At 44.1% G+C, this 27,214-nt stretch overlaps 1 protein-coding gene across 8 annotated transcripts in view; it reads right to left on the reverse strand.

Annotated features, from left to right (window-relative positions):
- The window catches only part of MBNL3 (muscleblind like splicing regulator 3), a 119,909-nt gene that overhangs the window by 37,740 nt on the left and 54,955 nt on the right, over nucleotides 1–27,214 (reverse strand). For all 8 annotated transcript variants that reach the window (XM_061598212.1, XM_061598215.1, XM_061598217.1 and 5 more), the window contains one exon: nucleotides 3,771–3,935. In XM_061598212.1, coding sequence (XP_061454196.1) covers nucleotides 3,771–3,935 — 165 coding nt within the window. The remainder of the gene's footprint in view (nucleotides 1–3,770; nucleotides 3,936–27,214) is intronic.

The raw sequence follows: 27,214 nt of genomic DNA on the forward strand, positions 1-27,214 counted from the left end.
AATCTCTTTTTAAGTTTACTGTTAATTATCTTCTAAAAGTTTCTAATAACTTGTTTTTAACAGATAATTATAATAGTTCTTGTAAACTGCTTAAAGGTTTTATTACAATCAAGCAGTATATACATTTTGTTAAATAAATAAAAAATAAACCTGCCTCTCAGCCTGATTTGCAAAAGCCCTCTGCAAGTGATCAGTCCAGGCCTGTGGCAAGAATGACATGTCCTTTGCCCAACAGCCCACTTGGTGGGTAGGAAAAGGGAAAGGAGGAAGAAAGAGAGCAGCAGGTGGAGGAGGAGGGGACCAAGAAAGAGAGGGCCAGCATATGGCCCCAGACAGACGACCCTTGAGGGAATGTTGCTCCTAAGATAGGGGAGAAAGGTTCACTACCTCTGCTTTTATTTTATTTAATCAATAAGTTAGTTCAGGGGTAGCCAAAGTGGTGCCCTCCCGATGTTGCTGTACTAAGCCCCCATCATTCCTGAGCACTGGTCAAGATGGGAGCCTGATGGACGCTGTAGTCCAATAACATCTAGGGGGAAGGGTCACCACGCTGGCTTCCTCTGAACTAGGTGCTGCAATCTTAATTAAAGATTTGCCTTCTGACCTGTGAGTTGTGTTCACGTTTCCCAGGGTCAAAGTACCACTGAGAGTGAAAAGAGGTCTTTGAAAGACCTGCATGACTTGGCTCCCCACCCTCCCAGATCAGAGCATTGTGTAGTTTTCTCTCTTATACAGCTGTTAGCTTTTACTAAAGAACCTGTCCTAGTTCCACCAGTATTTCAATTGTTCGGTCTATTTTAAGGCCTTTGTAACCCGGTCACGGATAATTGTATGAGGCCAAATTCTGACATAAGATGTCAGCGTGCTGAATTTTCATGCTGAAGGAGTCTCAAACTTTTAAACAGGCACCTGAGCTGAATAAGGTTTGCTGTATTATGTCACTGTATCTCACTAACATAAATGAGTTTTTTCTGGGAGTGGGGTTTCAATGGATGGGTTGTGTCATCCCAGAATTTTAGGCCAATTTTCCTCCAGACAAGTTCTGTCACGGTGCAAGTTACTGTTTTGTTCATCCCAACTGTCTGGAGGATATCCAGAATTATTGGAGAAAATTCCCCTGCTTAGATTGCTGAAAAGTACCACTGGCAGGTGGGGAAATGGACACACTTTTTAATATGTCTGATAAGAATGATTTATTCAGGAACGCAAAACTTGTGGTTTAACCGTTCTCTGTTTGCCCTGGGGATCTATAAATGTATTGCCACCCACAATGCTTTTAAGAGTTCCTGAACACCTACAAGTGCCTTGCAGTCACAGAACTATACAAAATAAATATATGCACATTTGCAAAAATGCATTGAAGTTGAAATCCAGATCTTCCTGGCTAAGAATTTGGGCCGCTTTGGCAAAACATTTGACAGAGAATTAAGACAGACAACAAAACTGAGTTTAATGTGCTCCAAGACACAGTACAGCTTAGACATGGAACCTGCCTTCCAATGCCAGCTCTGGGGTTATATAAAAATACTAATTAACAAAATTAATCAATATAAATAAAATGTAAAAATATTTAAACCATCCATAATTCAGAAAACTCTTTAAAAAGCCAGCACATAAACAAAAAACAGTTCAGCATAAAAGCTCAACATACTGTAAATAAATCACAACACCATGTATGTAGCCCAATTTATATCAACTGGTAGAAGCTGTAGAAAAAGAGGCAGGTCTTCAAGTCCTGTTTGAAAATATCAAGGGAGGGTGCTTGCCCGACCTTTCATGGAATTGATTCCACAAGTAGGGGATCACCACCAGGAAGGCTGTCTTAGCAGGCAGGCACCTAAATAGGACCTCGGAAGTAGATCATAGTCATGGCCAGGTTGGATGAGTGAAAGTGGCCCTTCAAGTCACCTGGTTCTCAAACCATGAAGGGCTTTAAAGGTCAAAGGTAAACCAATTCACACCAAACTGGGGTCAGTCCAGGACTAAATCAAAACTCAAGAATAACTTGACTTTTATGCTTTAAACTTCAGCACCTATTTTATATGTAAAAGCTCCTTAGTGTAGGTTTGAGTGGTGTCCCATTGGCTCTATGCAGATGAAAATGCTTTACATCTGTGTTACATCTGTCCAAGTGAATCATGATTAGGCCCATTTCCAAGGCTCTCCAACCTTTCTGCTTGCAAGATGACAAACAGGATTTCTAATGTCTCCATACACCCCCTATAGGTAGCCAGGCTTAGCTTGTAAGTTGAACCATGATTCCACTGTAGTTTGGGGACACTGGTTAAGGCACCAAACCATGCTACGTGCTAATTATGGTGAACCATTCTCTACACACTGAGTTACTGTGTGTTCAAGACTCCCAGATTGGTGAACTGTCCCAGGGATAAACAAGGGACAAACAATAAACAAAGAATGATAAACTGCAGAGCAGATAAAAATGCAGTGCAAAGGATTAATCAGCAGTCATCCGCACCCGTCTTCTCTGAGCAGGAAATGGCTATTTTTAAAGGGCCCACTTACAAACCAGTTGTAATATCTCCTTAAAGTAATGATTACTGAAGAATGTAAATCAATTCACAGCATGATCAGTCTGATTAATACTTATAGCTGTATTCTAGTTTGTATCTCCTGCTCTCTTTCTGCCCTTAACATGAGCTGTAAGCAAGATCTAGCAGTTCTCTGCCTGTCTACCCAATTCGAGGACCAGCCCTATAGCACACCATCTGGGTGCTTGTGGTCTCTTGCTTAGAAATAACATAAGGTGAGGATTTTTAATTGGTAAGGCACATCTCAGAGCAACTTGATTCCTGCCTGCCGCTCTTTGACCCAGTTTGCATGTAACATGACTTAGGATGAACAAGCAAATGTGCTGGTTCCCAGACAGAAGATTCCTGGCTCCTCCCCTGATTCTGCTGCTGTCATGCCACCTGGAGTGAAACCATGGTTTGGCTTGGCATTACGTCTGTACTCGGACTTGTTATTCATCTTCCCCAGACAAACCACAACTGGTAAACGAAGAACAAACCTTGGTTACCACTTGTTTGTTTGCAGCAAGACAAGACCTAACACTAAACCAAATCATGGCTTAGTCCTGGGTAGTGCGGCAGCAGCAGGATGGGGCAGAAGCACTGCAGCAGCAGTCTTGTCTCCAGGAGCCTGCACATTTGCTTGCTCTTTCACTCTAAGCCATGGTTTGGTTCAGCATTATGTGCGAGCTGGGCCTGTTTGGTAACTCTGCACATTTGAAAATTTAGCCTCAGGGCATGTTTAATTCACACCATCCAATGCATTTTCCCCTCCTTTTCCTTTTTAATGTTAACCATGGTGCAAGACATTACAGCTGCACCAAGATTAATGCTTAGCTGAAAACAGGGTTTGCAAACCAGCTTCTAATCCTGGTTTGAAATTCAGTTTAAAGCTAACAATAGTAAGTGTTAACTTCAGTACAAACATAATACTTAGGCTGTGAACATACCATACACCGGAAGCACAGTTAGAGCACTTGGCTTCCCACAAAGAAGCATGGGAACTGGGAAGTGTAGCTCTGTGAGTGGTAAGCTATAGTTCCCAGGATTTTTGAGGTTAAGCAATGTGCTTTCCATGTGCTTTCAATGTATGGTATTTGCAACCTAAATAGTCTTTAACCCTGAAGCACACGGTCTTTGAGGTGGTCCAAAATTTCTTGATATCTATGGATATGTCTGAGCTGGCCTAAACATCAGGATCAACAAAACTAGCCAAGCAAGAGAATTATTTTTGCAACTTACAATTGGCTGCAATTGTGCTCCCGGTAGCATGAATTGCATTTGCTGTGCAAACATGGCTGCGGCTGTCTTTTGCTGAATCAGGTTGTTGCGTCCGTTGATTTCGAGCTGTGTTTTTAAGTGCGGTGGAGGATGAAGGTATTTGCAGTTTTCTCGAGTGCACCGGCCCTGGAGGGAGCACAGAAAAAAAGAGTGGAACATTTTAGTGAGTGGAGCATGCGCTATTGAGCTATGGTCCTTCCCCCAAAAAGGCAACAACAGAATGAAGTGCTAGGGGTGAACTGCAAGAAGGGAATGCCATTTTGGAATATTTCCACCCATGTAAAAAGTATGAAGAAAACACAATTCCCTGCTCAGTTCCTCTTTGCAGTGGCTCACATCACATGCACACTTCTCCCAAAGAATCCTGGGAACTGAAGTCTACCTCTCACAGAGCTATAATTCCCAGCACCATTAATAAACTACACTTCCCAGGATTCTTTGGGAGTGCTTTAAATGTATGGTGTGTGGATGTGATCTGAGTCTTCTGCCCTGAACAATCCCCCCACTTAAACTTGTCCATATTTCACTGGATGCCAAGACGAGATGCCCGCCCTTACATCCCTTAACACAGGAAAGATTCAAAGAGTTTCCCTCTCTGAGTAATTGTGGTGGTAGCTGATGTAGATGCCTTTTCCCTCATTGATGGGATGGGCTGATGAGAGGCATGCCCACCTCTGTGGTTCTTTCTCTTTTTTGCTCTTTTAGATCTGGCAGCCATTTTGTGTTATGCCATGCCCCCATGGCAGCCATTTTGTGACTGGTGTCCGGGGAACAAATGTGCTCATTGGCCCCAAAAGATTGGTGAGCCTTGGTTTATAACCTTTGCAACTCTTGCTGAGCTAGTTTTCTCCTCACAGGGAGTTTTTACAAATGGAAGTATTCGAAAGTGTGATCTGTCACCTGCAGTTTGAAGTGGGCATCCCACTCTCAGACCACATCTGCACCACACTTTTGAAGCACTGTGAGGCTACTTTAAACAGTCAGAGCTTCCCCCAAAGAATCCTGAAAAGTGTGGTTTATTAAGGTGCTGAGAATTGTTAGGCAACCCCTATTCCCCTCACAGAACTACAATTCCCAGAGTTCCCTGGGAAGAGGCAACTGACTGTTAAAACTATAGCTCAGTGAGGGGAATAAGAGTCTCTTAACAACTCTCAGCGTTTCCCAGGATTATTTGGGGGAAGACATGACTGTTCAAAGTGGTGTGACAGTGCTTTAAATGGATGGTGCAGAGGCAGCCTCAGAATTCTGCCAGCTTATTCCCACCACCTTTTCACTCCATGTGTAAGCCAGGCCCTGCTGTTTTTCCTATTCTGGATCTTACACAGATTCCACTTTTGCCCCTGCCCAAGCTATCCAACCCCACATCCCTGATGCTAGGCTCAGAGATGCGGAGGGCTGGGGAAGAAATAGAAAAAATTGCCCCCTCTTCTCCCTCCCCCCATTTCCCCCAATTTTTCAGAAAAACAAAAAATATTTTTGGGGGAGGGGGTGGATTAAAAAACCCTTTGCCTGCCCCATTTTTCTGGGCCTCCACATCTCTAGCTAGGCCTGCCTTTGCAAACAGTGCACCTCCTCTAAAACCGGTCCAAGTTCTTTCCACAGATCAGAACATTGAGGGGCTGGCACTGGCTCTACAAATTCCTTCCAGCTGAAGCACCGACTGGATATGCAAGGCCTGTGCTCAGGGTCAACAAATCTTTCAACCAAATTTAGGATAGCTCTGCTTGGATGTTTTTGCATTTACAGGAATGTGGGAAGGGGGGAGGGGTTAGGAAACACACTACTAGTTCCTTAGGCAGTTTGATCCCCAAGCCAACATTTCACTGGGACATGTATTGCTGGTGTCTTTGCAAAGCATTATGATATGTTGGGGCTTGAATGGTGAAGGGAAGGGCTGTTGCTCACTGGTAGAGCATTCACTTTGCATTTAGAAGGCCCCAGGTTCGATCCCCGCTGTCTCCAGATAGGGCTGGGTGAGACCCTTGCCTGAAACCCAGGAGAGCTGCTACCAGTCAGTGTAGACGATACTGAGCGAGATGGATCAATGGGTCTGATTCAGTATAAGGGAGCTTCTTATGTGATCACCAATTACTGCTGTTGTGAAAGGCCACTCTGTTTGCTTTGCATGTGTTTAACTCAAAATGTGTTTAAGCTCACAGACTGTACCACTTGCATTTTGTTACCATTTAACACCTGCTTTTACATCCCCCCCCCCGCAATCATACACAATACCTGCCAACTAAGGATTACATGAGGAATGGACTCTAGTACCACAAGAATCTTGCTTTTGTTTTCCTGCAATAATCTGACATTCACTTGAAGTTACTGATAAATTCAGAGCAAATACTACAGAAAAGCCTCCAGCTTCTTCCTTGCATTGCTGCGCAAACGATGTCCCTTCCTCTCAGACATTCTCTTGTTTTTTGACCAATGATAGTAATATTCTACTCCTTTGGTGAGCTCACAGCTGAGTGGTGGAGAACATGTTCTGCACGCAGAGTTCACTCCTCGGCAGCCCCCAGTTAAACAAGGATTCTAGCTAGCAGAGGTGCAAAAAGGCCTCCCTCTTAGAAAGCAGCCACCAATCACAGCAGACACGGTGCTAGGCTGGGCGGACTAATGCTCTAAAGGCTGCTTCAGTTTAACACTTGGCATGAACAGTGAGTACAATTCTAAAGAAATGAGATGAGCTGCCCAAACTGTGTTTCTGAAAGGACTCTTGTTACATTCTGATCATATTTGTGGTGCACATCAATTTAAAAACTCAACAGCTTGGAGGGACATTGTATTCCTAAAACCTAATATGAACAAATTATTCCACAAGCATTCTCTCTGCTCAGTTTTCCTTTCTCAAAAATATCATTTGTCGGCTTGACTTCTGAAGTAACACACACCCAGAGACAACTTTCCTTTTTTAATGTTGCTGTAAACAGAATGGCAATCTATGCATGCTTAGAAGTGCTTGTTTTCATTATTGTTTCATATGCTGTTGTGTTCCTGGTAGTCACACAGGGAGTTGAGCCCTACCTCCTATTAAATCCTAGCTATATGTGAGTGTTGTGTTGTTCAGTGATGGCTGCATAATGCAACACGTTTCACAATCCATAAACATTGTGCATAGTCAAAATCAGTGTGATTTAGATCAGGGTAGGGAACCTGTAGCCCTCCAGCTCCCATCAGGCCCAGCCAGAGTGGCCAATGGTCAGGGATGATGTGGCTGATGGTCAGCAACTTCTAGAAGGCCAAAGGTTCTTCACCCCTGATCTAGATCATGTAGATAATGGCTCTGGGGAAAGGAGATGGTTGGAGTGTGGCATGGTCCCAGGCTATGGTCTGAAGGCACATAAGGCTCCCTGCTGAAGCTATGCAGGGTCAGGTCTGGTCAGTGCCTGGATGGGAGACTGCCTGGGAACCATATGTAAGCCGCCTTGTATTTCTAGCATGAAAAGAAAGGCGGGATATAAATGTAATAAATAATAATAATTAAAAAATGGGGCGTGGAAGTGGGAAGGTTTGCATTATCTGGAAAATTGTGCAGCACCTTCCTGTTCCATGATGCCTTCATTCAGACTGCACTTCTAGAATCTTAACCATTACTGAGAATAATGAAGCAGACGAAGCGATTGTTCCTCCCCTCTCTGCCCCCTACACAAACCACACTTTCCCTGCAAATCTCGTAATCCAATTCCACAACTTTCCCTGCCTGACTGAATCTCCCTTCAAGGTCATCTGGGGATGTTGGTGCCTTTGACCTTCCTCTGCTTACATCCGACGTGCATGCCGAATGTTGCAACTGAGGAGCCGGCTAGCCTTGCTCCACTCAGATGGAGAAGCAGAGAACATTCAGGCCCGAGAGTATAAATGCTGAGGTGCCCACATTCATGAACACAAATAGTAGTAGTTGCTGCTGCTGCAAGCTAGGCCATCTCATTCCCCAAAACTCCAGTCCTGCTCTAAGGTTAGGAATTTGAGTGGGCTCAGCTCTCAATATGCTGAGAGTTGTAAGCAGACCCCAATTCCCCTCACAGAACGACAGTTCCCAGAATAGTTTAACAATCAATCCCTCTTGCTAGGAAACTCTGGGAACTGCACCTTTGTGAGGGAAATAAGGATCTCCTAACAGCTCTCAGCATCCTTAAGAAACTACAGTTCCCAGGATTCTGGTCCTTGTTTGCTTGATCCAGTAGCTGACCACCAGCTTTTATTGTTTGGTGCCCTGGGCGCCTTTGGGAGGAAGGATAGGCTAGAAATCAAATAAATAAATAAATAATATTAGCAGGAATTGCTTGCAAAAATGGGTACATCAGGCAAAATTGTATACCAAAATGTGTAAAGCAGAAGACATTTAGACTAAAATGCTGATGAATTTTCATGAGAATTTAAAAAAAAAAACAGCGCAAATTGATGCATATGTGTGGATAGAACTGCAGGTCAGACTGGGAAAATGAAAAACTGAAACTGACAGATTAGTCTATGCCTCAAAGCAAAACAAAACCCCAGCTACAGCTTGACACAAATCTAGGCCCCAGGGTTGAGGGCTACATATGGGGGGGGGGAGTCTCTTGGGGAAAACATTATATATATATATATCCTAACTATTATTAATTATCTAGCCACTGCTTAGCATGCAGGGTTCAAGCATAGAAATAGATAAAGAATATAATGTGCAGATAAGAAATTGTTCGGCTTGCCTCCTGCAGTGATCAGGTTTGGCAGGAATTTCTCAGTCATTCTAGGCCTTTACGTTTACCAATATGCAATGGCTACGTTGTATTAAAAAAAGAAACAACAAAAAAGTTTACATCAAAGAAATGTCACAAATGGGAAAAAATGAATTTGCATGTTTATGTTGAATTTACTTGGAAATAAGAGTGGGTGCAGAAATTCAAACCAAATACAGCAAAGATACAGGCCAATTTGTGTTTTGTGTTGTTGCATAGTTTAGAAAATCAACAGCCTAATGAACATAAACAGTTCCTGGATTTAAAAATAACAGCCCATCTGAGCTGACAATTTGGTCTCAATCTGGAAAAGCACTCCATGCCAGGAAACGTGGTACACATTTTTCGATGCTTCCCTGAGATCACAAAATCAGAGACAGGAAGGTTACTTGGTCCACAGATTTTCTTCTGCATAAATAATGCTGGTTTATAAATAGTTACTCACCTGGGGTGAGTCAGAATCACTTCCAGATGAACTGCCAGAGACTTTTTACAAAAGCGGCTATTTTCCTTTTTGTAAAAGGCCACAAATGACTAGTAAAACTTTTTTTTCTAGGCTAGAAACATTCTGGACAATTTGAAAGAAGTTAAACATGATCATTTGCTGGTTGTACAGATCCAACTGCTATTATAGCACAAGTGAAGGGGTCACTTAAAAGCAGGGTGGCTTGATGAAAAAGAAGACAGGGCTCCTGTTCCTTTCATAGTAGTATACCTACCTAATTAAAAGTGCAGGAGCCCTGTCCTCTTTTTTTACCAGACCACCCTAGTTCAATGCTGGCAGCAAACTGGAGGACACAAGGGGAATGAATATGTAGAAATCCCAATATTTAAGGAGGAAGACTAAAAGGGTGGTCAGTTAAAGGCTTCGCAGAACATAAGAAGTTGCCCTGCCAGATGACCATCGGTCTATCGAGCTCAATATTTTTTATACTGACAGGGAAGAGTGAGATATAAATTTTAAAATAAATAAATGAAATGCATTTTGTGGAAGGAATTGAAGGCAGAATCCAGTAATTCTGGCAGGGAGTTCCTGGTCTACAGAGGACAGATCTTGCTTATGTTATCCTCCCAATAACTGGTTTACACATCCAACAGAAGTAGATGGTAGAATCCTGAGCTGGTAGGTGTAGACTTGTACCACTTCAGAGTGCAGGTGGAGGATATAATTTTTGAATGCTCTCCCCATGTTTTTTTTTAAATTTCCTAAGCTAATATCTCCTTGCTGTATTAATTTTCTACTTGCAGGGAGTTAACAACTACAACCACAGCAGCAGCAACAACATTCAGAATGTTATTTCCCCTACCTGAGGCCTGAAATGGTACAGTCCATATATCACTCCATTCTGTTCCATGTGTAAATGAGGCTTTAGTCAAGGCAGAAAGGAAAAAAATAGCCTTGCTCACTCTTCCGAGAACCCAATGAAGTAGTCTATTTTTGCCCATTCTGGTTTAGACTGATGCTTAAAAACAGGAGCACTCACTTACATGAGTGGCACATTAACCTGTATGGTACATTCACATACAATTTTAGTAGAGGCAGTTTGCTGCATTGTAAAGCATAATTCCCTTCATTTCCGTCACTGTTTCTGTGAAGAGTGGAATGCTGCTATGGTAGTTCATTACTGTACACTACTACATTTACAAACTGCCTATAGTTATCGACAATGAACAGCATACAATGTTTTAAATAAATAAATAAACTGAGACAACAACAAAAACATCCTCTTTCTAAATTTATCCTGCCACGGTAATTGTTCTGTTGTTCTCAAGTGAGGCCCAATCCTATCACTGGCCTCAGCTGCTGAACATTTTTAAAAGATTTTTGTTTTTAAGATGCTTTTTAGTGTTTTATCACTAGTGTTAATGCTGCCCTGGACTCCCTTTGAAAGGAAGGGTGGGGTATAAATTTAGTAATAAATAACTAAATAAACGTTCAACTTTTAAAAAAGAAGTTCCTGTTGGATTTTTGATACGTATATATTGCAAATTGCAGCAAAGTACAGAAATAAGTAATCTGTTAACTCTGGTAGTTGAAAGAATCAAGAAATTTAAGGTTTAGTACTACAAAGAAATAAAATCACACATGCCGTTGCATCCATGAGGCATTTTCTCTGACTGACTAGAAAGACAGAAAAGGGAAGAAGTAAAGCTGAGTGAACTATATAAAAGAGATGCAAGGATGACAGATTCATTCACGGAGGAACCGTAGGATGAAGAGCCAGAAATTATAGAATGTGAGGTGAAAGCTGCTCTTAAAATACTTGGAAGAAACAAATCACCAGGAATAGATGGCACACCAATAGAATTGCTACAAGTTACTGAGACTGTATCTGTCCAAATTTTGACAAAAAATTGTCAACAAATATGGAAAATAAAACAATGGTCCATAGACTGGAAGCATTCAATATATATCCCAATTCCAACGAAAAGGGATCCCAGGGAATGCAGTAATTATCAAACTATTGCCTTAATATCCCATGCAAGTAAAGTAATGCTCAAGATTCTACAACAAAGGCTCTTACATATATGGAGCGAGAAGCGCCAAATGTCCAAGCTCGATTTAGAAAGGGAAGAGGCACCAGAGATCATATCGCAAACACATGTTGGATAATGGAACGGACCAAGGAATTTCAGAAGGAAATCACCCTGTGCTTTATAGATTACAGCAAAGCTTTTGATGTCCTTCTTGAAGCAAAGGGCAAAATGTCCCCTTCCCAATTCCAGTACAGTAACTGGCAGACTGTCTGTTGAATATCACTTTAACACTCGCAATAAAACAGCATCCTCCACCTTCCTTGAAGGCAGCAGCAGGGGAAACGCAGTGAGGGCTCCTCCTCCTCCTTTTATTTGCCACCTGAGGCAGCTTCATCACTCTGCCTAACAGCAGCACCGGCCATGCAAACTCTATCAAACAATCCAGACTACTAAAGCAATCACTAATATTCTGAGAACCTTCCCGATTCATTTCATCCCCTAAAAAAGTCAGAAAACAAAGCTGAGCTCATGGCTCTTGCTTGCTCAAAAAGAAATCCATTTCACTGAGCAGGTCTAGATATCGAAGCACAGTCACCCAACTGCTCCTGCTGCACAAGCTTTGGACAGGAGGGCAGGCTGTGTGTAGAGTGAGCATGACTAATGCCTGCATGATGTGCTCAGGCTGACCTCGAGACCCAGAAATATGCTACCGCCACGCTTATATTGCCATGCAAAGCTCTCAAATCTAATCATGCTGTTTCATTTTCTCCATCCCGTGCCAAGAAGTAGATTACTTGGAAAATGCAATCACGACTTCAGAAACTAGAAGGTTAATTCTGAATACCCAACAACTACCCACTTTCTCACCCCCCAAGGCATTCGTAGAACAAGAAGAGGCCAAGAACTCTCCTAGAAAATTGTTTGCATCGTGTATTGTGCCAGGCCATGGAAGATCTAAGCAGGCTGGACCACTGTTTGCTACCCTGATGGAAGAGGTAGCCTTGGCTCTCTGAAAATGCTGCTTCCCAAGACTGGCTTCCTATGGCACTGGTTTTCCTGGGGTAACCCAAGGAGATGAGGTGCATTTCTTCATTATCGTTTTGTCTCTGAAGAAACCCTTGGGGGCACCCCACTACGGTGGCTAACTGGAAACCCAAAATAATTCTGCTCTTTCTAAATTTATCCCCACAAGGTGATTTCTATTGGGAATGTTCTTAGATAAAGCTTAACCCTGTGAATTCCTTAAAAGTTCCAAATACCAACTTTCAAATGAATATCAATTTTCAAATTTTAAAAAAATGCTGCTAGCTGTCATGGTGCAAAGGAAGGCCCTGATTAATAGCAGATCAGCACTTGAACAAAGAGTTCTCTATTGCCCATTGGTAAGTGATCAAATTCTGTCTGCAAGCTGAACATTCCACTTCTGTGAAATGTGCCCTCTGTAGTTCTACGCAAAGCTTTATTACTGCTAAACAGCAAATGTTTTGGCATTTAACCCATGGTGTCTCCCTAGAATTAACAGGCTTCAATTAATGGGCTGTATTTTCTTACATGCACCCCTTCGAAAAACAGGAAGGTATTTTGGAAAGTCATGAGAGAAATATATGCTTACACTGAAAGCTAAAACAAAATACACTTAAATTTACCAAAGTTAACCAAACAAATGTTATGAAGATCATAAGAACAGCCTGCTGGATCAGGCCAGGGGCCCATCTGCTCCAGGGTCCTGTTCTTATACAGACCAACCAGATGCCCATGGGAAGCCTACAAGCAGGACCTGCGTGTCAGAGCACTCTTCCCTCCTGTGGTTTCCAGCAACTGGTATTCGGAACCATTCTGCCTCCGACTGGTTATTCTCCTAGAGTCACACTCATACCCCATTAAAAAAAGGAAAAAAAACCCTAAAAATTCCCTATTTCAGATCTTTATTCTTCTGTTTTTAAGCAGTGTATAGAGCAGAGGGCTTTATTTGTAAACAAACCATTCGAATATTTCAAATATCAGAATATACCTCATGAAGATATACCTCCATTAAAAAAAAGCACTGTTTCACATTTTCTGCATTCTATTCCCACATGATGGCCAAACACTGCTCCCCAACCAGGCCTGCACTAGCCAAAACGCAGCATACCCACATTATAGGGCAGACCACCATGGTCTCAATATCCTTTTGCTGCCTGGCTGGCTGGGGGGTTGAGAGGGAGAGAGGCTGCAAATTGGAAATTATGGGGTGGAAGTTTATTTCCATGCTTGCTCCACTCATATACATTTTTGATCTAACAAAATGTAACAAATATTTAATAATAAATATATATATATATAAAGCAGGTTTTGTGTGAGCGCGTGTATATATATGTACACACACACACACAACAGTGCTTTTTTGTGATAGTACTCACTATCAATGGGCCTACTTTGAGTAGAACTGACACAAGACACAACCCCAAGTAAACAGAGTGCTGATGTCCAGCCCAGCATTTGGATTGTGATGAAAATCATCCCTCCCAAGTCATCAGATGAATTCACTGATGGGGGAGGAATAACACTCCCCTCCTCAGCTGATCTGAACAGATCAATCGGGGAAAGGAGGCCATGTGCCTATCTGTGCAAAAGACTGTGGCCCCTGGAGGCTTTGTTAAGGACAATTGTGGCCCTCAGGCCAAAAAGATGTTAGCCACCCTTGCTTTAAAGCTATTCTGTGCTGGCCGATGTGAGAATTTGCATGGAAGGAGAGGAAGGAGCAATTTCCATCCGTGAGGAGAAAAGTGTTTTTTAAACACTGGGAAATCTCAGTAAATCAAAGACGTGAACCATGGGGGCACACAATTCAACCCGACCTTTTATATTGCTGCTTGTGTGTGGCGGCATTCTTGAAAGGACTAATCTCTGTGTGACTCTTCTCCACACACACAACCCAAGCTGGCTCCTAGGGTAACATGCATTTAAGAAAGCCACATTCTGGTAATGGGCCTGCGCACACAAGCCAGCCTACCCTCCACTTCAATATCTCCCTGTGAGGAGTTCCCAACCCAGGCAATGACAATTAAGACAGGCACTCGACATCCTCTAGTGACAGGAGCTCCCAGCGCGAGGTCAACGGAGGGCAAGCTGCAAGGGGCAGCGGGCAGGGGTGGGAAAAGGCGGCGTTTGTACTCCATAAATAAACTCCTGCTTCAGTTCACAGCCGGTGAAAAGTTGAGAGAGGCAACAAAAGATGAAATTAGGAGTTAATGAGCAAGAGAGGAAGAGTTAGGGGGGTTCCAGCCACTAAATCTGGATGGGAGCCCAGCAGTCAGCATGGCCGGCAGGCAAAACAGGTTCAAACAACGGGGTATGCCCCCACCAGCTTAAGGTTTGGCGTCAGGCATGGGTGGCTTGATCACTCATGATCTGTTGCATCTTTATTTCCCACAAGGGAAGTGGGGGAGCAGGCAGTACTGTCCTCAGCACCAAAATTAGTAACTTGGTTCAAACTAAGAGGCCAGTTTATACACTCAGAACAATCGAGTAAGAACGATTTTCCTTAACTGTACCTTTTGGGCTGCAAGGAGGGGGCTTGCTTGCTTGAATGACCTCCCCTCCATGGGAAGCTTCCATACAGACAGAAACATGTCATGACTGAAGTCTTGGCTGAAACTTTCTCCAACATTTTCCTTTTGTGTTTTTCTTTTCAAGTGCGGTGGGAATATTTGAACATGTACACCCACCTGACAGCTCCATGTGATATAATCCAGGAACAATTTATCATTACAATCAGAAACGCTTATCTCATTGTTCAGCCTATTTCAGGACATTCAGTTATTTCAGAAGTAGCAAACTGCTAGTGGTAAGCAGTTTATTTTTTATTTCATTTTTATTAATTTGGAAACATTTTATTTTGTCCTCGCCCGCAAAATAAAAGCAGAGCGTTACGTATATTAAATCTGAAAACAACTAACATGGGTAACTGCCGGAATAGTCTAACATAATGGATTAAAATCCACAACAGGACCATTAATGACTGTAAATAAAACGGGGCTAAGGGTGCAATCCAGCAGGCTCCAATGACAGAGGCTCCTCCGTTGTGGCAGAGCTGGAAATCTGCTGGCTCAGCCAGGGTCCACTGGTGAAGCCCAGCCTGGTGGAAGGGGTGCCAGCAGAAGCCAGCGTAAGGCCCAAAAAGGGGCATTCTGGGGGGAGTCAGGGGGGGACTTACATAACATTTGGAGTCCCATTTGGAGTGCTCCTGCAGGTCCTGACCCGGGCTAAAGTTACACTGAGAAAAAGGTCAGTCTAAAAAAACTATTCTAATGGAAGTCAATGGGGAGTCCTTACTTGCTGGTGGGGGTATTCAAGAGAGCTGGCTTTTTTTTCTTTCCACCAGCCCAGAGGCTCCCAAATGGGAAGTGTATGTTGTGGAGTTTCCCTCTGCCAGCACCCATTCCGTGGCGTCCCATGAGGTGGATTGGGGGGGGGGGAGAGAGAGAGAGAGAGAGAGAGAGAGAGAGAGAGAGAGATCAAGTGTGTGTGTGTACACTAAAAGGGAAGTTTTCTGGTTGTCTCTTAAAAGTCACTGGAAAAAACCAAATCCACACGGAAGGCAATAATCTGTCTCATAATGATAATCTGGAACTAAATGTAACTGAGCGTTAATTTTGCAATTCATTCCCTCCAAATATTTTAGACTGTATAAGAACTACATGCCCTCAGTGGAACTCAATTTCTGTGCTTCTGGGCACAAGTCCTGATTAGAAGCCCAGTTCAGAAACCCATGCAAGAATGTAACAAATAACCTCCTTTGAAGGCAGGAATTTCTGCTGGATTTTTACCTCTGGAGTGATGTACAGATGTGGCAGAATGGCATGGCCATAGTGCAGGTTTAATGGAAGAGACAAACCAGAACAGGAGATCATTCAGAGATACAACTGGAACCCTCTTCTATGTGCGTGGGCTCACAGGAGCCCTGTGTTATTCTGTTAGCACACCAGCTGTAACACTGTGGCAGGCTAATGCATTTTGGGACACAGGGAATGACTATTCCATTCCCCTGCCACCGCCCAAGTGGTCTTTCCAGCCAACCCCCTCCATTGAACATCTGCAATTCCACTGTTTTTGAAAGCCCTTCCCTTCCTCAAATTCATGCTATTCCTTAGCCAGGCTACCTTTCAGCAAGAATTGTTGCCCTCTTCCACTGAGTGACCTTATTAGTACTGATCATGTTTCTAATAGTATCTGACATTATGACATGGCCATCTCCTGCAGCATTTCATTTTTTTTTCAAAAGCAGCAAAAAAGTGTTTTATTTGGGGAATTTCCCCACCAAATCAAGGGGAAGAAATATCATTTGGTGGCAAATGACAAACTGCTAAAACACACATAAAAGGAGACAAATGATCCCAAATTCAAATGAGCTCCAAAATCAGCCATGTATAAATTTATGCACTTGTCAAGACTCCAAATGCCAGCCAAGTAAAAGCTAAGATAATTGAAGCTAAAACATATGTAGTGTTATTTGTGTTACCCCAAATTTTACAAACTCAGTGAATGTTGACATTTACCAGCCATTCCTAAAGTTTTAGGAGGGTGGTGGTGAATTTCAGAGATAGTTTGACATTTTCCCTGGTAAATCTAATGACTGATTTGGTAAATCACCAAATTTCAGTTTCATTCCTATTGTTTACCAGGATGGAATTTTCCACACCTTTTACAATAATTTTTGTCCTTTACTGGTGCATCTCAAGAGTTACCCAACTTCCTTCATTGTCCAATTTCATCCCATTTCAATAATCTACTGCTAAATTTAACCCTTTTGTGTGTGAAGATAAGAAAGATGTTGGTGTGATGTTAAGTGTAAATTGAAGGGGTACATGTACTCTTGCGCTAGAAAACATTAAAACTCTGTGCCTAGGCAAAACACATTCTGAGCTAAAGAAAATCTGGATTTAGTAACTAACAGAACTTCTGAAAATTTAACAGATCTGCATTCTTTGACTTGCACACTTTATTTCGCTTTTAAAAGTTGCATATTTGACTTTGATTTTCCCAGTCATGGGGAGTAACACAATGCAGGGGACTAAAGCCCCTTCCCCAGCCACTGGAAATTTTATTATGCCTCTTTTGCAACTCCTGAGATTTCAAGCAGGCATTGCCCACACACTTACAGTATAAACACACTGAAGCAAAAAGGGCTTGAAACTTGTGCCCTGGTTTTAGTGTAAGCTATGAGGAAGCTGACTGTTGTGCTTGTATAGCCTTGCAAATATGCCTACAAAGCTACTGGCCTGCAAAACAATCTTGCTAGTCTGCTAAAAGGCTTAGTAGCCTCTCTTTTGATGCTGGCTGGAAAGGATGAGAAGTCTCTGCAGCCAGCACAGAAATGTACACTATTTGCCTCTTGGAAGGCCAGTAAAAACAAAACTGCCTTCTCCCGACAAGACAAGTGAAGGAGGGACACAGCCATCCATTCCTCTCCATCAGCCTACTTTGTTTCCATGTTGGTTGTGAACAAAAGGGCTTTTCCTCCTCTACAGCTAGCATGGAAACCAGGTGGACAAATCTGTTCCTCCTAGGTCTAGTCAAACAACTACACCACATTTGTATTTAGCAACTTGCTTGATCGCTGTAGGTGATCAGGAATTCTATGGAGGCGAGTACCTCCTTGGAATTCCTGGTCACCTATGGTGATCAGGCAAGTTGCTAAATAACAAGTGTGGTGTTAGCGATTAAGTGCTGGACTAGGGCCTGGGAGACCTGGTTCAAATCCCCACTCAGCCATGGAGCTCACTGGGTGACCTTGGGCCAGTCATTACGTCTCAGCCTAACTTGCCTCACAGCGTTCTTGGGAAGATAAAATGGGGAAGTGGGGAACTGTGTACACCACCTTGTGTTCCTTGCACGAAAGATGGAATAATAAAGATGGAATAAAGCAATAATAAATATAACTAAGTAAGTCTGTGCTAATACCACCAATGCTGTCCTATCCTGAAACGCAGTTTGGGACTCTCTATCTGGGACACATAGCCCAGGCTTTATGATCAGGTCCCCACCACCTGCACAGACATGCAAAAGTGAGAACAGATGAATGAATGAAGACACACGCGGACTCTCCCTCACAACCAGTGACTCAGATTCAGTCCCTAATGCTAACATACACCGTGCTAGGAATCTTCTGCTCTCAAGGCTAACAATATTATCTAATTCCCCTCCTGCTGGAAACCTGGTTCCTGTTCCATGATTTAAAAAAAAAGGCAGCATGTCACGATAGTGAGATATGAAACATTTTTCAAGCAGCCATATGGATCACACCTCGCAATAAGAAAATTCAAATCAAATCCACAACAGAGGCCTCAATTCGGCTAGAATGCTACCCTCTTCAGTAATTAGGTTAACTATTAATCAAGCCCTAAATGTGGGTAGGGCAGGGAGGCCCCAAGAACTACTTGGCACTGGACTGAGGCCAGCCAGGCCATGAATTCTAGCACGTATTATCCCAATATTTGATTTACCTGGATCAGCAAGTCTTAAACCTGTGGTCTGCGGACTACTGGAAGCACATAGTTCATTTCTAGATAGTCCCCAAGAGAGCCAGTGTGGTGTCATGGTTAAAGGGCCCATCAGCACTATACATTTAAAGCAGTATTATACCACTTCAAACAGTCATGGGTTCACCCCAAAGAATCCTGGGAACTATAGTTTAAGGATGCTGAGAGTTGTTAGGAGACTCCTATTCCCTCACAGAGTTTCAATTCTCAGAGGGGTTTATCAACCCTTCTTCCCAGGAACTGCAGCTCTGTAAGGGGAAGATGGGGTCTTCTAACTACTCTCAGCACCTGTAACAAACTACAGTTCCCAGGATACTTTGGAGGGAGCCATGGCTGTTTGAAGTTAAAGTGGTATAATAGTGCTTTAAATTGATGTGGATGTGGCCTCTATTCCAATTCCAATCACCCACCCAGCTAGCATTGTGTGGTCACTAAGCATGTTTATTCCTCAGCACTGGGCTGTATTTCAGACCCTCCTCCGCCTTAAAAGTTTCTGTAGTTCTGCAAACCGTGGGGGTTCTCCCCACAAACCTGCCAATACCTTCCTCTTGAGAATGGATGTTGCCATTTTTATTTCGCAAGGATCAGTAGAGAATGAGTTTGCTGTTAGTATACGGCAGAGGAGGGAGGCCTGTGGCCCCCAGATGTTGCTAGACTGCAGTTCCTATCAGCCCTGACCACTGGCCATGCTGACCGCTGGAGTTTATGGGAGGCAAAAGCCCAGCAACAGCTGGAGGGCACTTGGCTGCAAAAGGCTGGTCTACCTCCCAAAGCCTGTTGACCTTTAGAACAAAGGTAGCTGGAGAAGTTAATGCATTGCAAATAAGGCTGCAGCCTCTAACTGAATAACCTGCTGGATTAATCAATTTAATAGGCCTTTTCCTGGGAAAAGGACCATGAACGTTCTCTATTTGAATGGCTTGTCTGGTCCAAGTTAGCAGTTGGACCCCAAACTGAGCAGGCCCAGAAGTCACCTGCTCACCATTTTCCCTGTTGCAGAGAGACAGATTGCATTTCTAATTATAGTACAAGCTTCTAAATGTGCATCTATTCATAAATTGGCATATGCAATTCACTGAAGGAAAAGCATTGCCAAGTAGCGGGGAGGTGTTGCAGGGTTGCTGATGCTGTGACACTCTCAGATGAGAGATGGCCTTTCAAGCATTCTTCACACACACCCCTAACAACACGACAATGCAAGAAAACTGTTATTATTTGTAACCATTCAAAGTTCTTATATCAGTCCGCTCTACTGTTTTAGCTGCCTCTAAGTTGTTTTTTTTTTAAAAAAGACGGTTTTGTTTATTGTTTTACTGTGTTTATGTTTTGGTGTGGTTAAAATTAATCATGCTTATTGCATAGCACACTGGGTATCCGTGTGGATGAAGGACGATCTACAAATCCCTTGAAATAAATAATAAAATGGTTTGCAGTAGAATGAACTAGCCAGCCAGAATAGTAGATTACCATGCAACCAAACTTAAGGACTGGGCAATGCTGTGTGAATGCTATAGGAGCCAATGAGTCTGTTTACAGCAGCCTTCCCCAACCTGCTGTCCGCTATACTGGCTGCTGGGAGCTGGAATCCAAAAATACATGGAGGGCGCCAGCTTGGGGAAAGGCTGCTTTAAAACAATTTGCACAACCAAGGGTTATTTTTGTCAATGGGAAGCTATCAGGATCAACAAGGATATTAGCAAGCAGGTGCCCGCTGCTCAGGGCGAGAGGGTCCATGTGCAGGTGAGGCAGACTGTTATTTTTAAAGCCTGCCATTAACTCTTGACAGGGGCAAGGATGGGCAGGGGGGAGGGGGCTTCGCTAAAGCACCCATTGGCTTCGGAGGGGATTTCACGGAGGCTGGTGAAGCAAGACAAGCAGCTGTTGAATGTTTTATGCCTGTATGGGTTTGGGTGGGAGGGGAAGAGAAGAGAGTGCATGGACAGCACGCAGGGGAAGACCCGCGGCATTCCTAAGATGAAAGGGGAGCCAAGTCAAAACACTGTGTGAGGACGGGGAACCTTTTTCAACCAGAGGGCTGCTCTTCCTTCTGAGGGCCGCATACCAGTGGTGGACAGGGCCAGAGGCAAAAGTGGGCCAAGAGAGAAATGCAAATTTTCTCTTTGTACAGCAGGCTAGTTTCTGCACACACTCACACAGCTCTGCTCTACCCTCCATCCAGGCAAGCAAAAGTATACCACGTTCTCTAATCTGCCCCAGCTGTGCTAGTTGGAGCTGATGGGAAATATCTAGAGGGCACCAGGTTGGCAAAGGTTGCCTTACTATAACTAAATCAAGAGACACAGAAATAATCATGTATTTTCCCCGTGCCTCCCCATGCCTCCATTTCCTTCCGTCTTCTGTCTCTATCTTACATTGTAAGCCCCTTGAGGTAAGGACCCGTCATACCTGTCCATTACACATCAGGAGTGGGGTACCTTTGGCCCTCCAGATATTGCTGAACTACATCTCCCATCAGCCCCTGCAAGCATGGCCAACGGATGGAAGGATGTGTCAATTTTGGATCTCTCAATGTCTTGTTTTTCCAGTCTTAAATTCAGTTCTCCACATTTCTGCAGCAATTTGCAATTTTTAAAAATAAAATCCCTGTGAAAATTCTAGTGCGAATTTTGTCTAATAAACACATTTTGGAAAGCATTTTTCCTAGTATATAATTTTTGCAAAGCAACTTTCTAAAATATAATGCATTTTTGTATGTCATTTTTTACAAATATATGGATTTTTATCCACACTTTACCTAGGTAAATGCAGTTTGGTACATATTTCTTGGCCAGAGAACTGCATTGCAAATTTGGAGAAGTACAAGTTTGAAAGGATGGCTGTGCTTTGGAAGTGTGAATTAAGCAGGTTCGCATTTAAATGCAAACTGAATCGAATTTCTAGCCTACTCTTAGTTGTACTTTAGCAACATATCTGGGGCACCAAAGGTCTTCAATAGCTGATATACATAGATTGTGCTATTTAAACAGCAGCAGCAGCAGCAATGTGTGGAAGGCAAGGCTAACCAATGGGAACAGGCGCCAGTCACGGTAGTTCTGATGCAGCCACATTATCCATCACTGAGAGTTGAGCTGATCCAGGTGGATAATATAGACCAGCCTATACCAGAGGGCGGCAAACCCAAACATTCCTAAGAATGAACGAAAATGGATTGGAATTAACGTGCTTTACTTGAAAGCACTGAATCCACTTCAGTTCGAAGATCTGTATCTACAAACGGATTGGGATGTAAACCTTTTAAGTGCTGCCAAATCACCGGGAGAAGCATCATTCCAGAGGCTAGGTAATGGAAGAACTGGTATTTCAGTTCACTGGTAGATGTACAAGTAACAAAGGAAAACTCAAGTTTTATGCAACATTTTGGGCAGGCCCACGGCTCAGTGGAAGAGCAGCTGCTTTGCAGGCAGAAGGTCCCAGGTTCTCTCCTTGGCAGGATCAGGCAAGAAGTGATGGGAAATTACTCTGTTTGAGGTCTTGGGAATAGCTGTGAGCTGGAATATACAACACGGATCTGACTTAAGAGGAGGCAGATTTATAATTCTTTCTGTTTCAGGGGTTCAAGAGAGTGTCAGTGCTTCTATAGTCAAACTGACATTAGCCATGCATAAGATGGATATATTAGCAGGTTCAGTGGAGCACTGTGATTTTTAGAACGAGAAAACATGTAATTAAAAAAAATCAGGGGTGTGTGTCCCAAGCTAGCCCAATGAGAACCAAGCATGCTCAGTAGCCACATAATAGTGATTGACAGGTGGGGGCAGGAGAAAGAGAGAAGGAAAACCATGTGGGGAAGAATGGTGTGAAGGACAGCATGGCTGACTGATTGGAACACTAAACAGCAGCACTCTGCAGGTCCTACTCATATATGCTCATAACCTAGAACAGTGGTTCCCAACCTGGTGGCCGTGACCCCCAGGGGGGCTTCAAAGTAATCCAAAGGGGGCCAAAACAGTAAAGAAATATATTATTTATTATCTTTCTAAAAAAGGTCTTCACTCCCTGGACACTGTCTGCTTCCTACTGCCGCTGCAGATGATGCCTCCCTCTTGCTCCAAGTGAGAGGGGAGGATTTTTGCTGAAGCGCCAGAGTGTCCTTCATGCGCATGGAGGGCAGGCATCTGCCTATAAAATACATGGCAGACTCCAAAGAAGCTGAGGGTAGAGATATCAGGAAGAAGAGGGGATTACTATCACTGACTCCCGTCTCCTCACACTGCCGCTGCTGACGATGCCCTTGCTCAGAACGAGAGGAGAGGGCTTTTTGTGGAGCAAAAAGAAGCAAGGCTGCAAGAAAAGGCTGCTTTCCCCCTTCCTTCCTGGCAGCCAGCCTGCCTCCCTGGGGGGAGGGGGTCACAAACCTTTTTGAGCTTATAAAGGGGGTCCTGTACTCAGAAAGGTTGGGAACCACTGTCCTAGAACAAATTCAAATACTCTACTGCAGATCTGGTGAAGCACATGCTTTGCATTCGGGAGGTCCCAGGTTCAATCCTGGCAATCACAGTAGCAGATTATAGTTAAAGCCTCTGCCTGAGACTCTGGAAAGCAGCTGCCAGTCAGAGTACGCAATATCGGGCTAGAAGGCCAAACAGTTTGATCAGCTATCTGGCAGCTTCCTATGTTCTCCCAGCAGACCTTTCCATCTGACACCTTACAATGCCATTTAGCAACTTCCAGGCCCGCATCAAGCACCTCAAATTCTCTCTTTGTCAAGTAAGTCCAAAGCTGCAGTTTTAAGAGCTGTAAATGAAACATTCAGCGTACCCAGTTTGAGATTAAACCGTCTGCAAAAAAAGCCTGCATTTGCCACATCCTGCTATGATCAAGAATGTAAGATTGCTGATAGCTCGACACGAGACTACCAAAATCTCACTTCTGGCTCCTACCCTCACATCAGCCCCCATCGCTCACATAAGGAGCAAAGCTTAAGATGGTTTGCCGCAATCTAGCATTATCACCGCACACTTTCTAAGCATGCCAGATCGGTGCATCGGATAGTGATCTGGGCCCATGTGGCAAGCACATCAGATTATCATTTTCCTCCATGCACACTGCAGCTAAAAAGTCCAGAGCGCCTAAGTTGTAATACTCAAAACAACCCTCGTCTTTCAGTTTGCTTTGCTTGAGTTCCTTAGAGGCACCAGCAGTTCCTCAAGAAGATCAGCAACGGCGAGCAACCTTCCTTTAAAGTGGGTGTGGCCCTAATGCTATGGTCTGAAGGCACATGAGGCCAGGTCCCTGCTGAAGCTAAGCCGGGTCAGGTCTGGTCAGTGCCTGGATGGGAGACCACCTGGGAACCATATGGAAGCCCCCTTGGGTTTCTATCGTGAAGAGAAAGGCGGGGTAGAAATGTAATAAATAAATAAATAAATGAACAAATGACCATTCTTCCACAGCAATGCACAGCTGCAGGGAAAATGTCAAGATTTGTTCTAGGTTATGAACAAGGAAGGAGGCAGACCATTGTTCCATCTAGGCCAGAACTGTCTACTCTGACTGGCAAGAGCTTTCGCAAGTTCTCAGGTGGAGGTGTCATTCCCAGCACCAGCTACCTGGAATCCATTTAACAGACAATGGCAGGGACTGGACCTGGGAACTTCTGCAAGCCAAGCATGTGCACTATAACTTAGCTGTGGCCTCTCTCCTGAAGGCTGTACTCCAACATTTTTATGGGAAAATGCAGGTTTGGACAGTGTCCCCAACAGACTCAGCAGAATGTGGCACCATCTGCACTATACATTTAAAGCAGTATTGCCTCCCTGGGCTCCTATTGGGAGAAAGGGCAGGATATAAATTAAATAATAAAAAAATAAAATATTATACCATTTTAAACCATCATGGCTTCCCCAAAAGGATCCTAGAAACTGTAGTTTGTTATGGGTGCTGAGAGTTGTTAGACCGCCTATTCCCCTCACTAAAATTCTCAGGTCCTTGGGAAAAGGGATTGACTAGGATTGTAGCTCTGCGAGGGGAATAGGGGGTCTCCTAACAACGCCGTGCACCTTGAACAAACCACAGTTCCCAGGATTCAAGCCATGATTGTTTAAAGTGGTATAATACTGCTATATAAAGCTCGCCCTGCGGCTTTCAGCCAAGGACAGTCGGGGCACGAGATGCAGAGGGTGTTCATGGAAGGTCAATCCTGGCAGGATGTGGTTGGAGACAGAGGAAAAAATGAACTGGATGGCGCTAGTACGGTAGTGGTTCTGGAGCGCCCTCCTGCTGGGGACATGGCTGGTCTTGGGTTTGGGTTTGTTGGGGGTTCAATGGAAGTTTACAAGTGTTTTTCCTTCCCAGCTTTTGGTGGCTACAGTTAGACTGTTGTTGAGCCTTGAGTCTGTTTTGTTTCACAGTACTGATTTTGTGGTTTCAAGGCTGATATTGCTGATATTTTACTTAATTGTGTTTGGTGACTGGCAATGACAGGATTTTTTCTTCTCTTTATGTAAACCGCTTTGAGGTCACTTGTGACAAACACCAGTATATAAGCATATTAAATAAACACCACCACCAAGAGGGACTCAAGCTGGTAGCCCGGACGTCATACACTGGCCTCCCGTATCACAAGGAGCTAGTCCCTAGACAAGGAACAAGACATTTAAGCAAGAGCAGAGTAGCTCTCAATCCTCCCTGTCAAGGGAATCAAATGACATCAGAGGATCGATCTTAGTAGTCTAAGGTTCCTGGGGCTTTGGACCAGTGCCTCTGGCAATGGGTTCAGGATGTTTGCTCCCTTTGCACTACCCAAGGCAGCTCCCCAGCAGCCAGTGGCCCGATTTTTGCTGTGCTGCAGCGCCACCCATGTGAATGTCAGAGAGTGGTATTGCAGCTCATTAGGTCAGCAAGACCAGTTGTTGGGAGCAGCCAGCAACAGCCTAGATGGCTTCATATAAAGCAGAGGTGGGGAACCTGTGGCCCTCCAGGTATTCTTGAACTTCAAGTCCCATCAGTATCAGCCAGCATGACCAATGGTCAGAGAAAAGTGGAAGCTGTAGTCTAGTAACATCTGGAGGGCTACAGGTGCTGCACCCCCGATATAAAATGTTGCTTCAGGTTTGGTTTTTCAGTGTGGGCAGCCTGTCAAACAGTAGCCATACCGATTCTCAAGCTTTGCCCTACCCTGTTACCTTTGGGAACCTGGCGACACACCTGATGTTGATGACACACCTGCATATGCATCCACTGCTCTCTGTTTGCTGCTCTGTACCTTGACTTTGGCCTGAGCTGGGCTACATGCTCATCTTGCATCCAAATGCTTGCAAACCTGATCCTGCAGGGCCCTGGTGCACCCTGGCTGGCAGATCCCAGCTCTGCAACCTGCCCTACGTTTGGGAAATAGTTTGAGGTTCCGAGAGTGCTCAACATGGCTGAGATTGCCAAAGAATTTCACAGCCTCCTCCAACCTCAGCGGTTTCTTGGGTGCTCGGAGAGGACGATGGGAATTGTACCCTACAGATCGGACTGCCATCTTCCCTTCTAAGTTATGATCATGCACACCCTGGATCCACCTGGTGCAGGCAAGCCCACTGAAGCCAGTTAAGAGACAGAAGAGTGCAACATGCATGCTACGTGCAGACAATGCGAGGCTGTGTGTAACAGTGGAGAACTCCTGAAATATTAATGTGGCTTCATTCTCAGCGCTATGGTAATTCTCCCTTCCTAGTTCGCAAGTGTGTTCCCAGAACACACACACACACACACCCCACTGCCCTCCAGCACGAAGATCCTGCTGCAGATGTGCAAAGAATATAGGCTGGAAAGAAAGGAAAACCCACCGATTTTAAAAATGCTGCCCAAACAGATCTATATGCAAAAGGCATCCCGCCAAGAAATCCATAGATGCTCTCAACGATGCCTGCCTACTGGGATGGCATGCAGCCTCCTACATGCTAAAACTGGCCCCTAAGCCATCATGACAGCACTTGGTCAGACTCCTTTATATCAGGGGTGGGAAACTCATGGCTTTCCAGATGTTGCTGGATTCCAGCTCCCATCCAGCATGGCCAATGGGGGGCAGAGGGTTCCTCACCCCTGCTTTATATCTACCTTCTTGGGTCAAGAGAATATCACGCACTGGGTAGTCTGGATGGGGCCACCTTTTATAAAAAACACATCGAGCTGCTGGCAAAACCAGCAGCCCTTCGTCAATTTCCACACCTATGGACAACATAAGAACTATACTGGACAAGACCAATGCTCCATCTAGTACAGTAAGGATGTAGCTCAACAGTGGCCAGTCAGATGCCTTCAGGAAGCCCATCTGCAAGCCAGGAAGGCAACAGCCTTTCCCTCTCATTTGTCTCTTGGCATCTGGTATTTCGGGGTATGCTGCCCTTGAACATGATGGTTATACTTACAGCCACCACGACTGACTAGCAGTTGTCCATGAACGTATCTTGTAAAGAAGGCCATCTAGTCAGGTAGCCACCACATCGGTGAATTCTGTAAAGTCATAGAACCGTAGAGGTGGAAGGGGCCATCGAGTCCAACCCCCTGCTCAATGCAGGGATCCAAATTAAAGCATCCCTGACAAGTGGCTGTCCATCTGCCTCTTTGAATGCCTCCAGGGTTGGAGAGCCCACCACCTCCCTAGGTCATTGGTGTCATGGTCGTACCGCTCTAGCAGTTAGTAAGTTTTTCCTGGTGTTCAGTTGAAATCCAGCTTCCTGTA

The sequence above is a fragment of the Rhineura floridana genome, chromosome 16, assembly GCF_030035675.1.
Source record: "Rhineura floridana isolate rRhiFlo1 chromosome 16, rRhiFlo1.hap2, whole genome shotgun sequence".
Classification (NCBI taxonomy): Eukaryota; Metazoa; Chordata; class Lepidosauria; order Squamata; family Rhineuridae; genus Rhineura; species Rhineura floridana.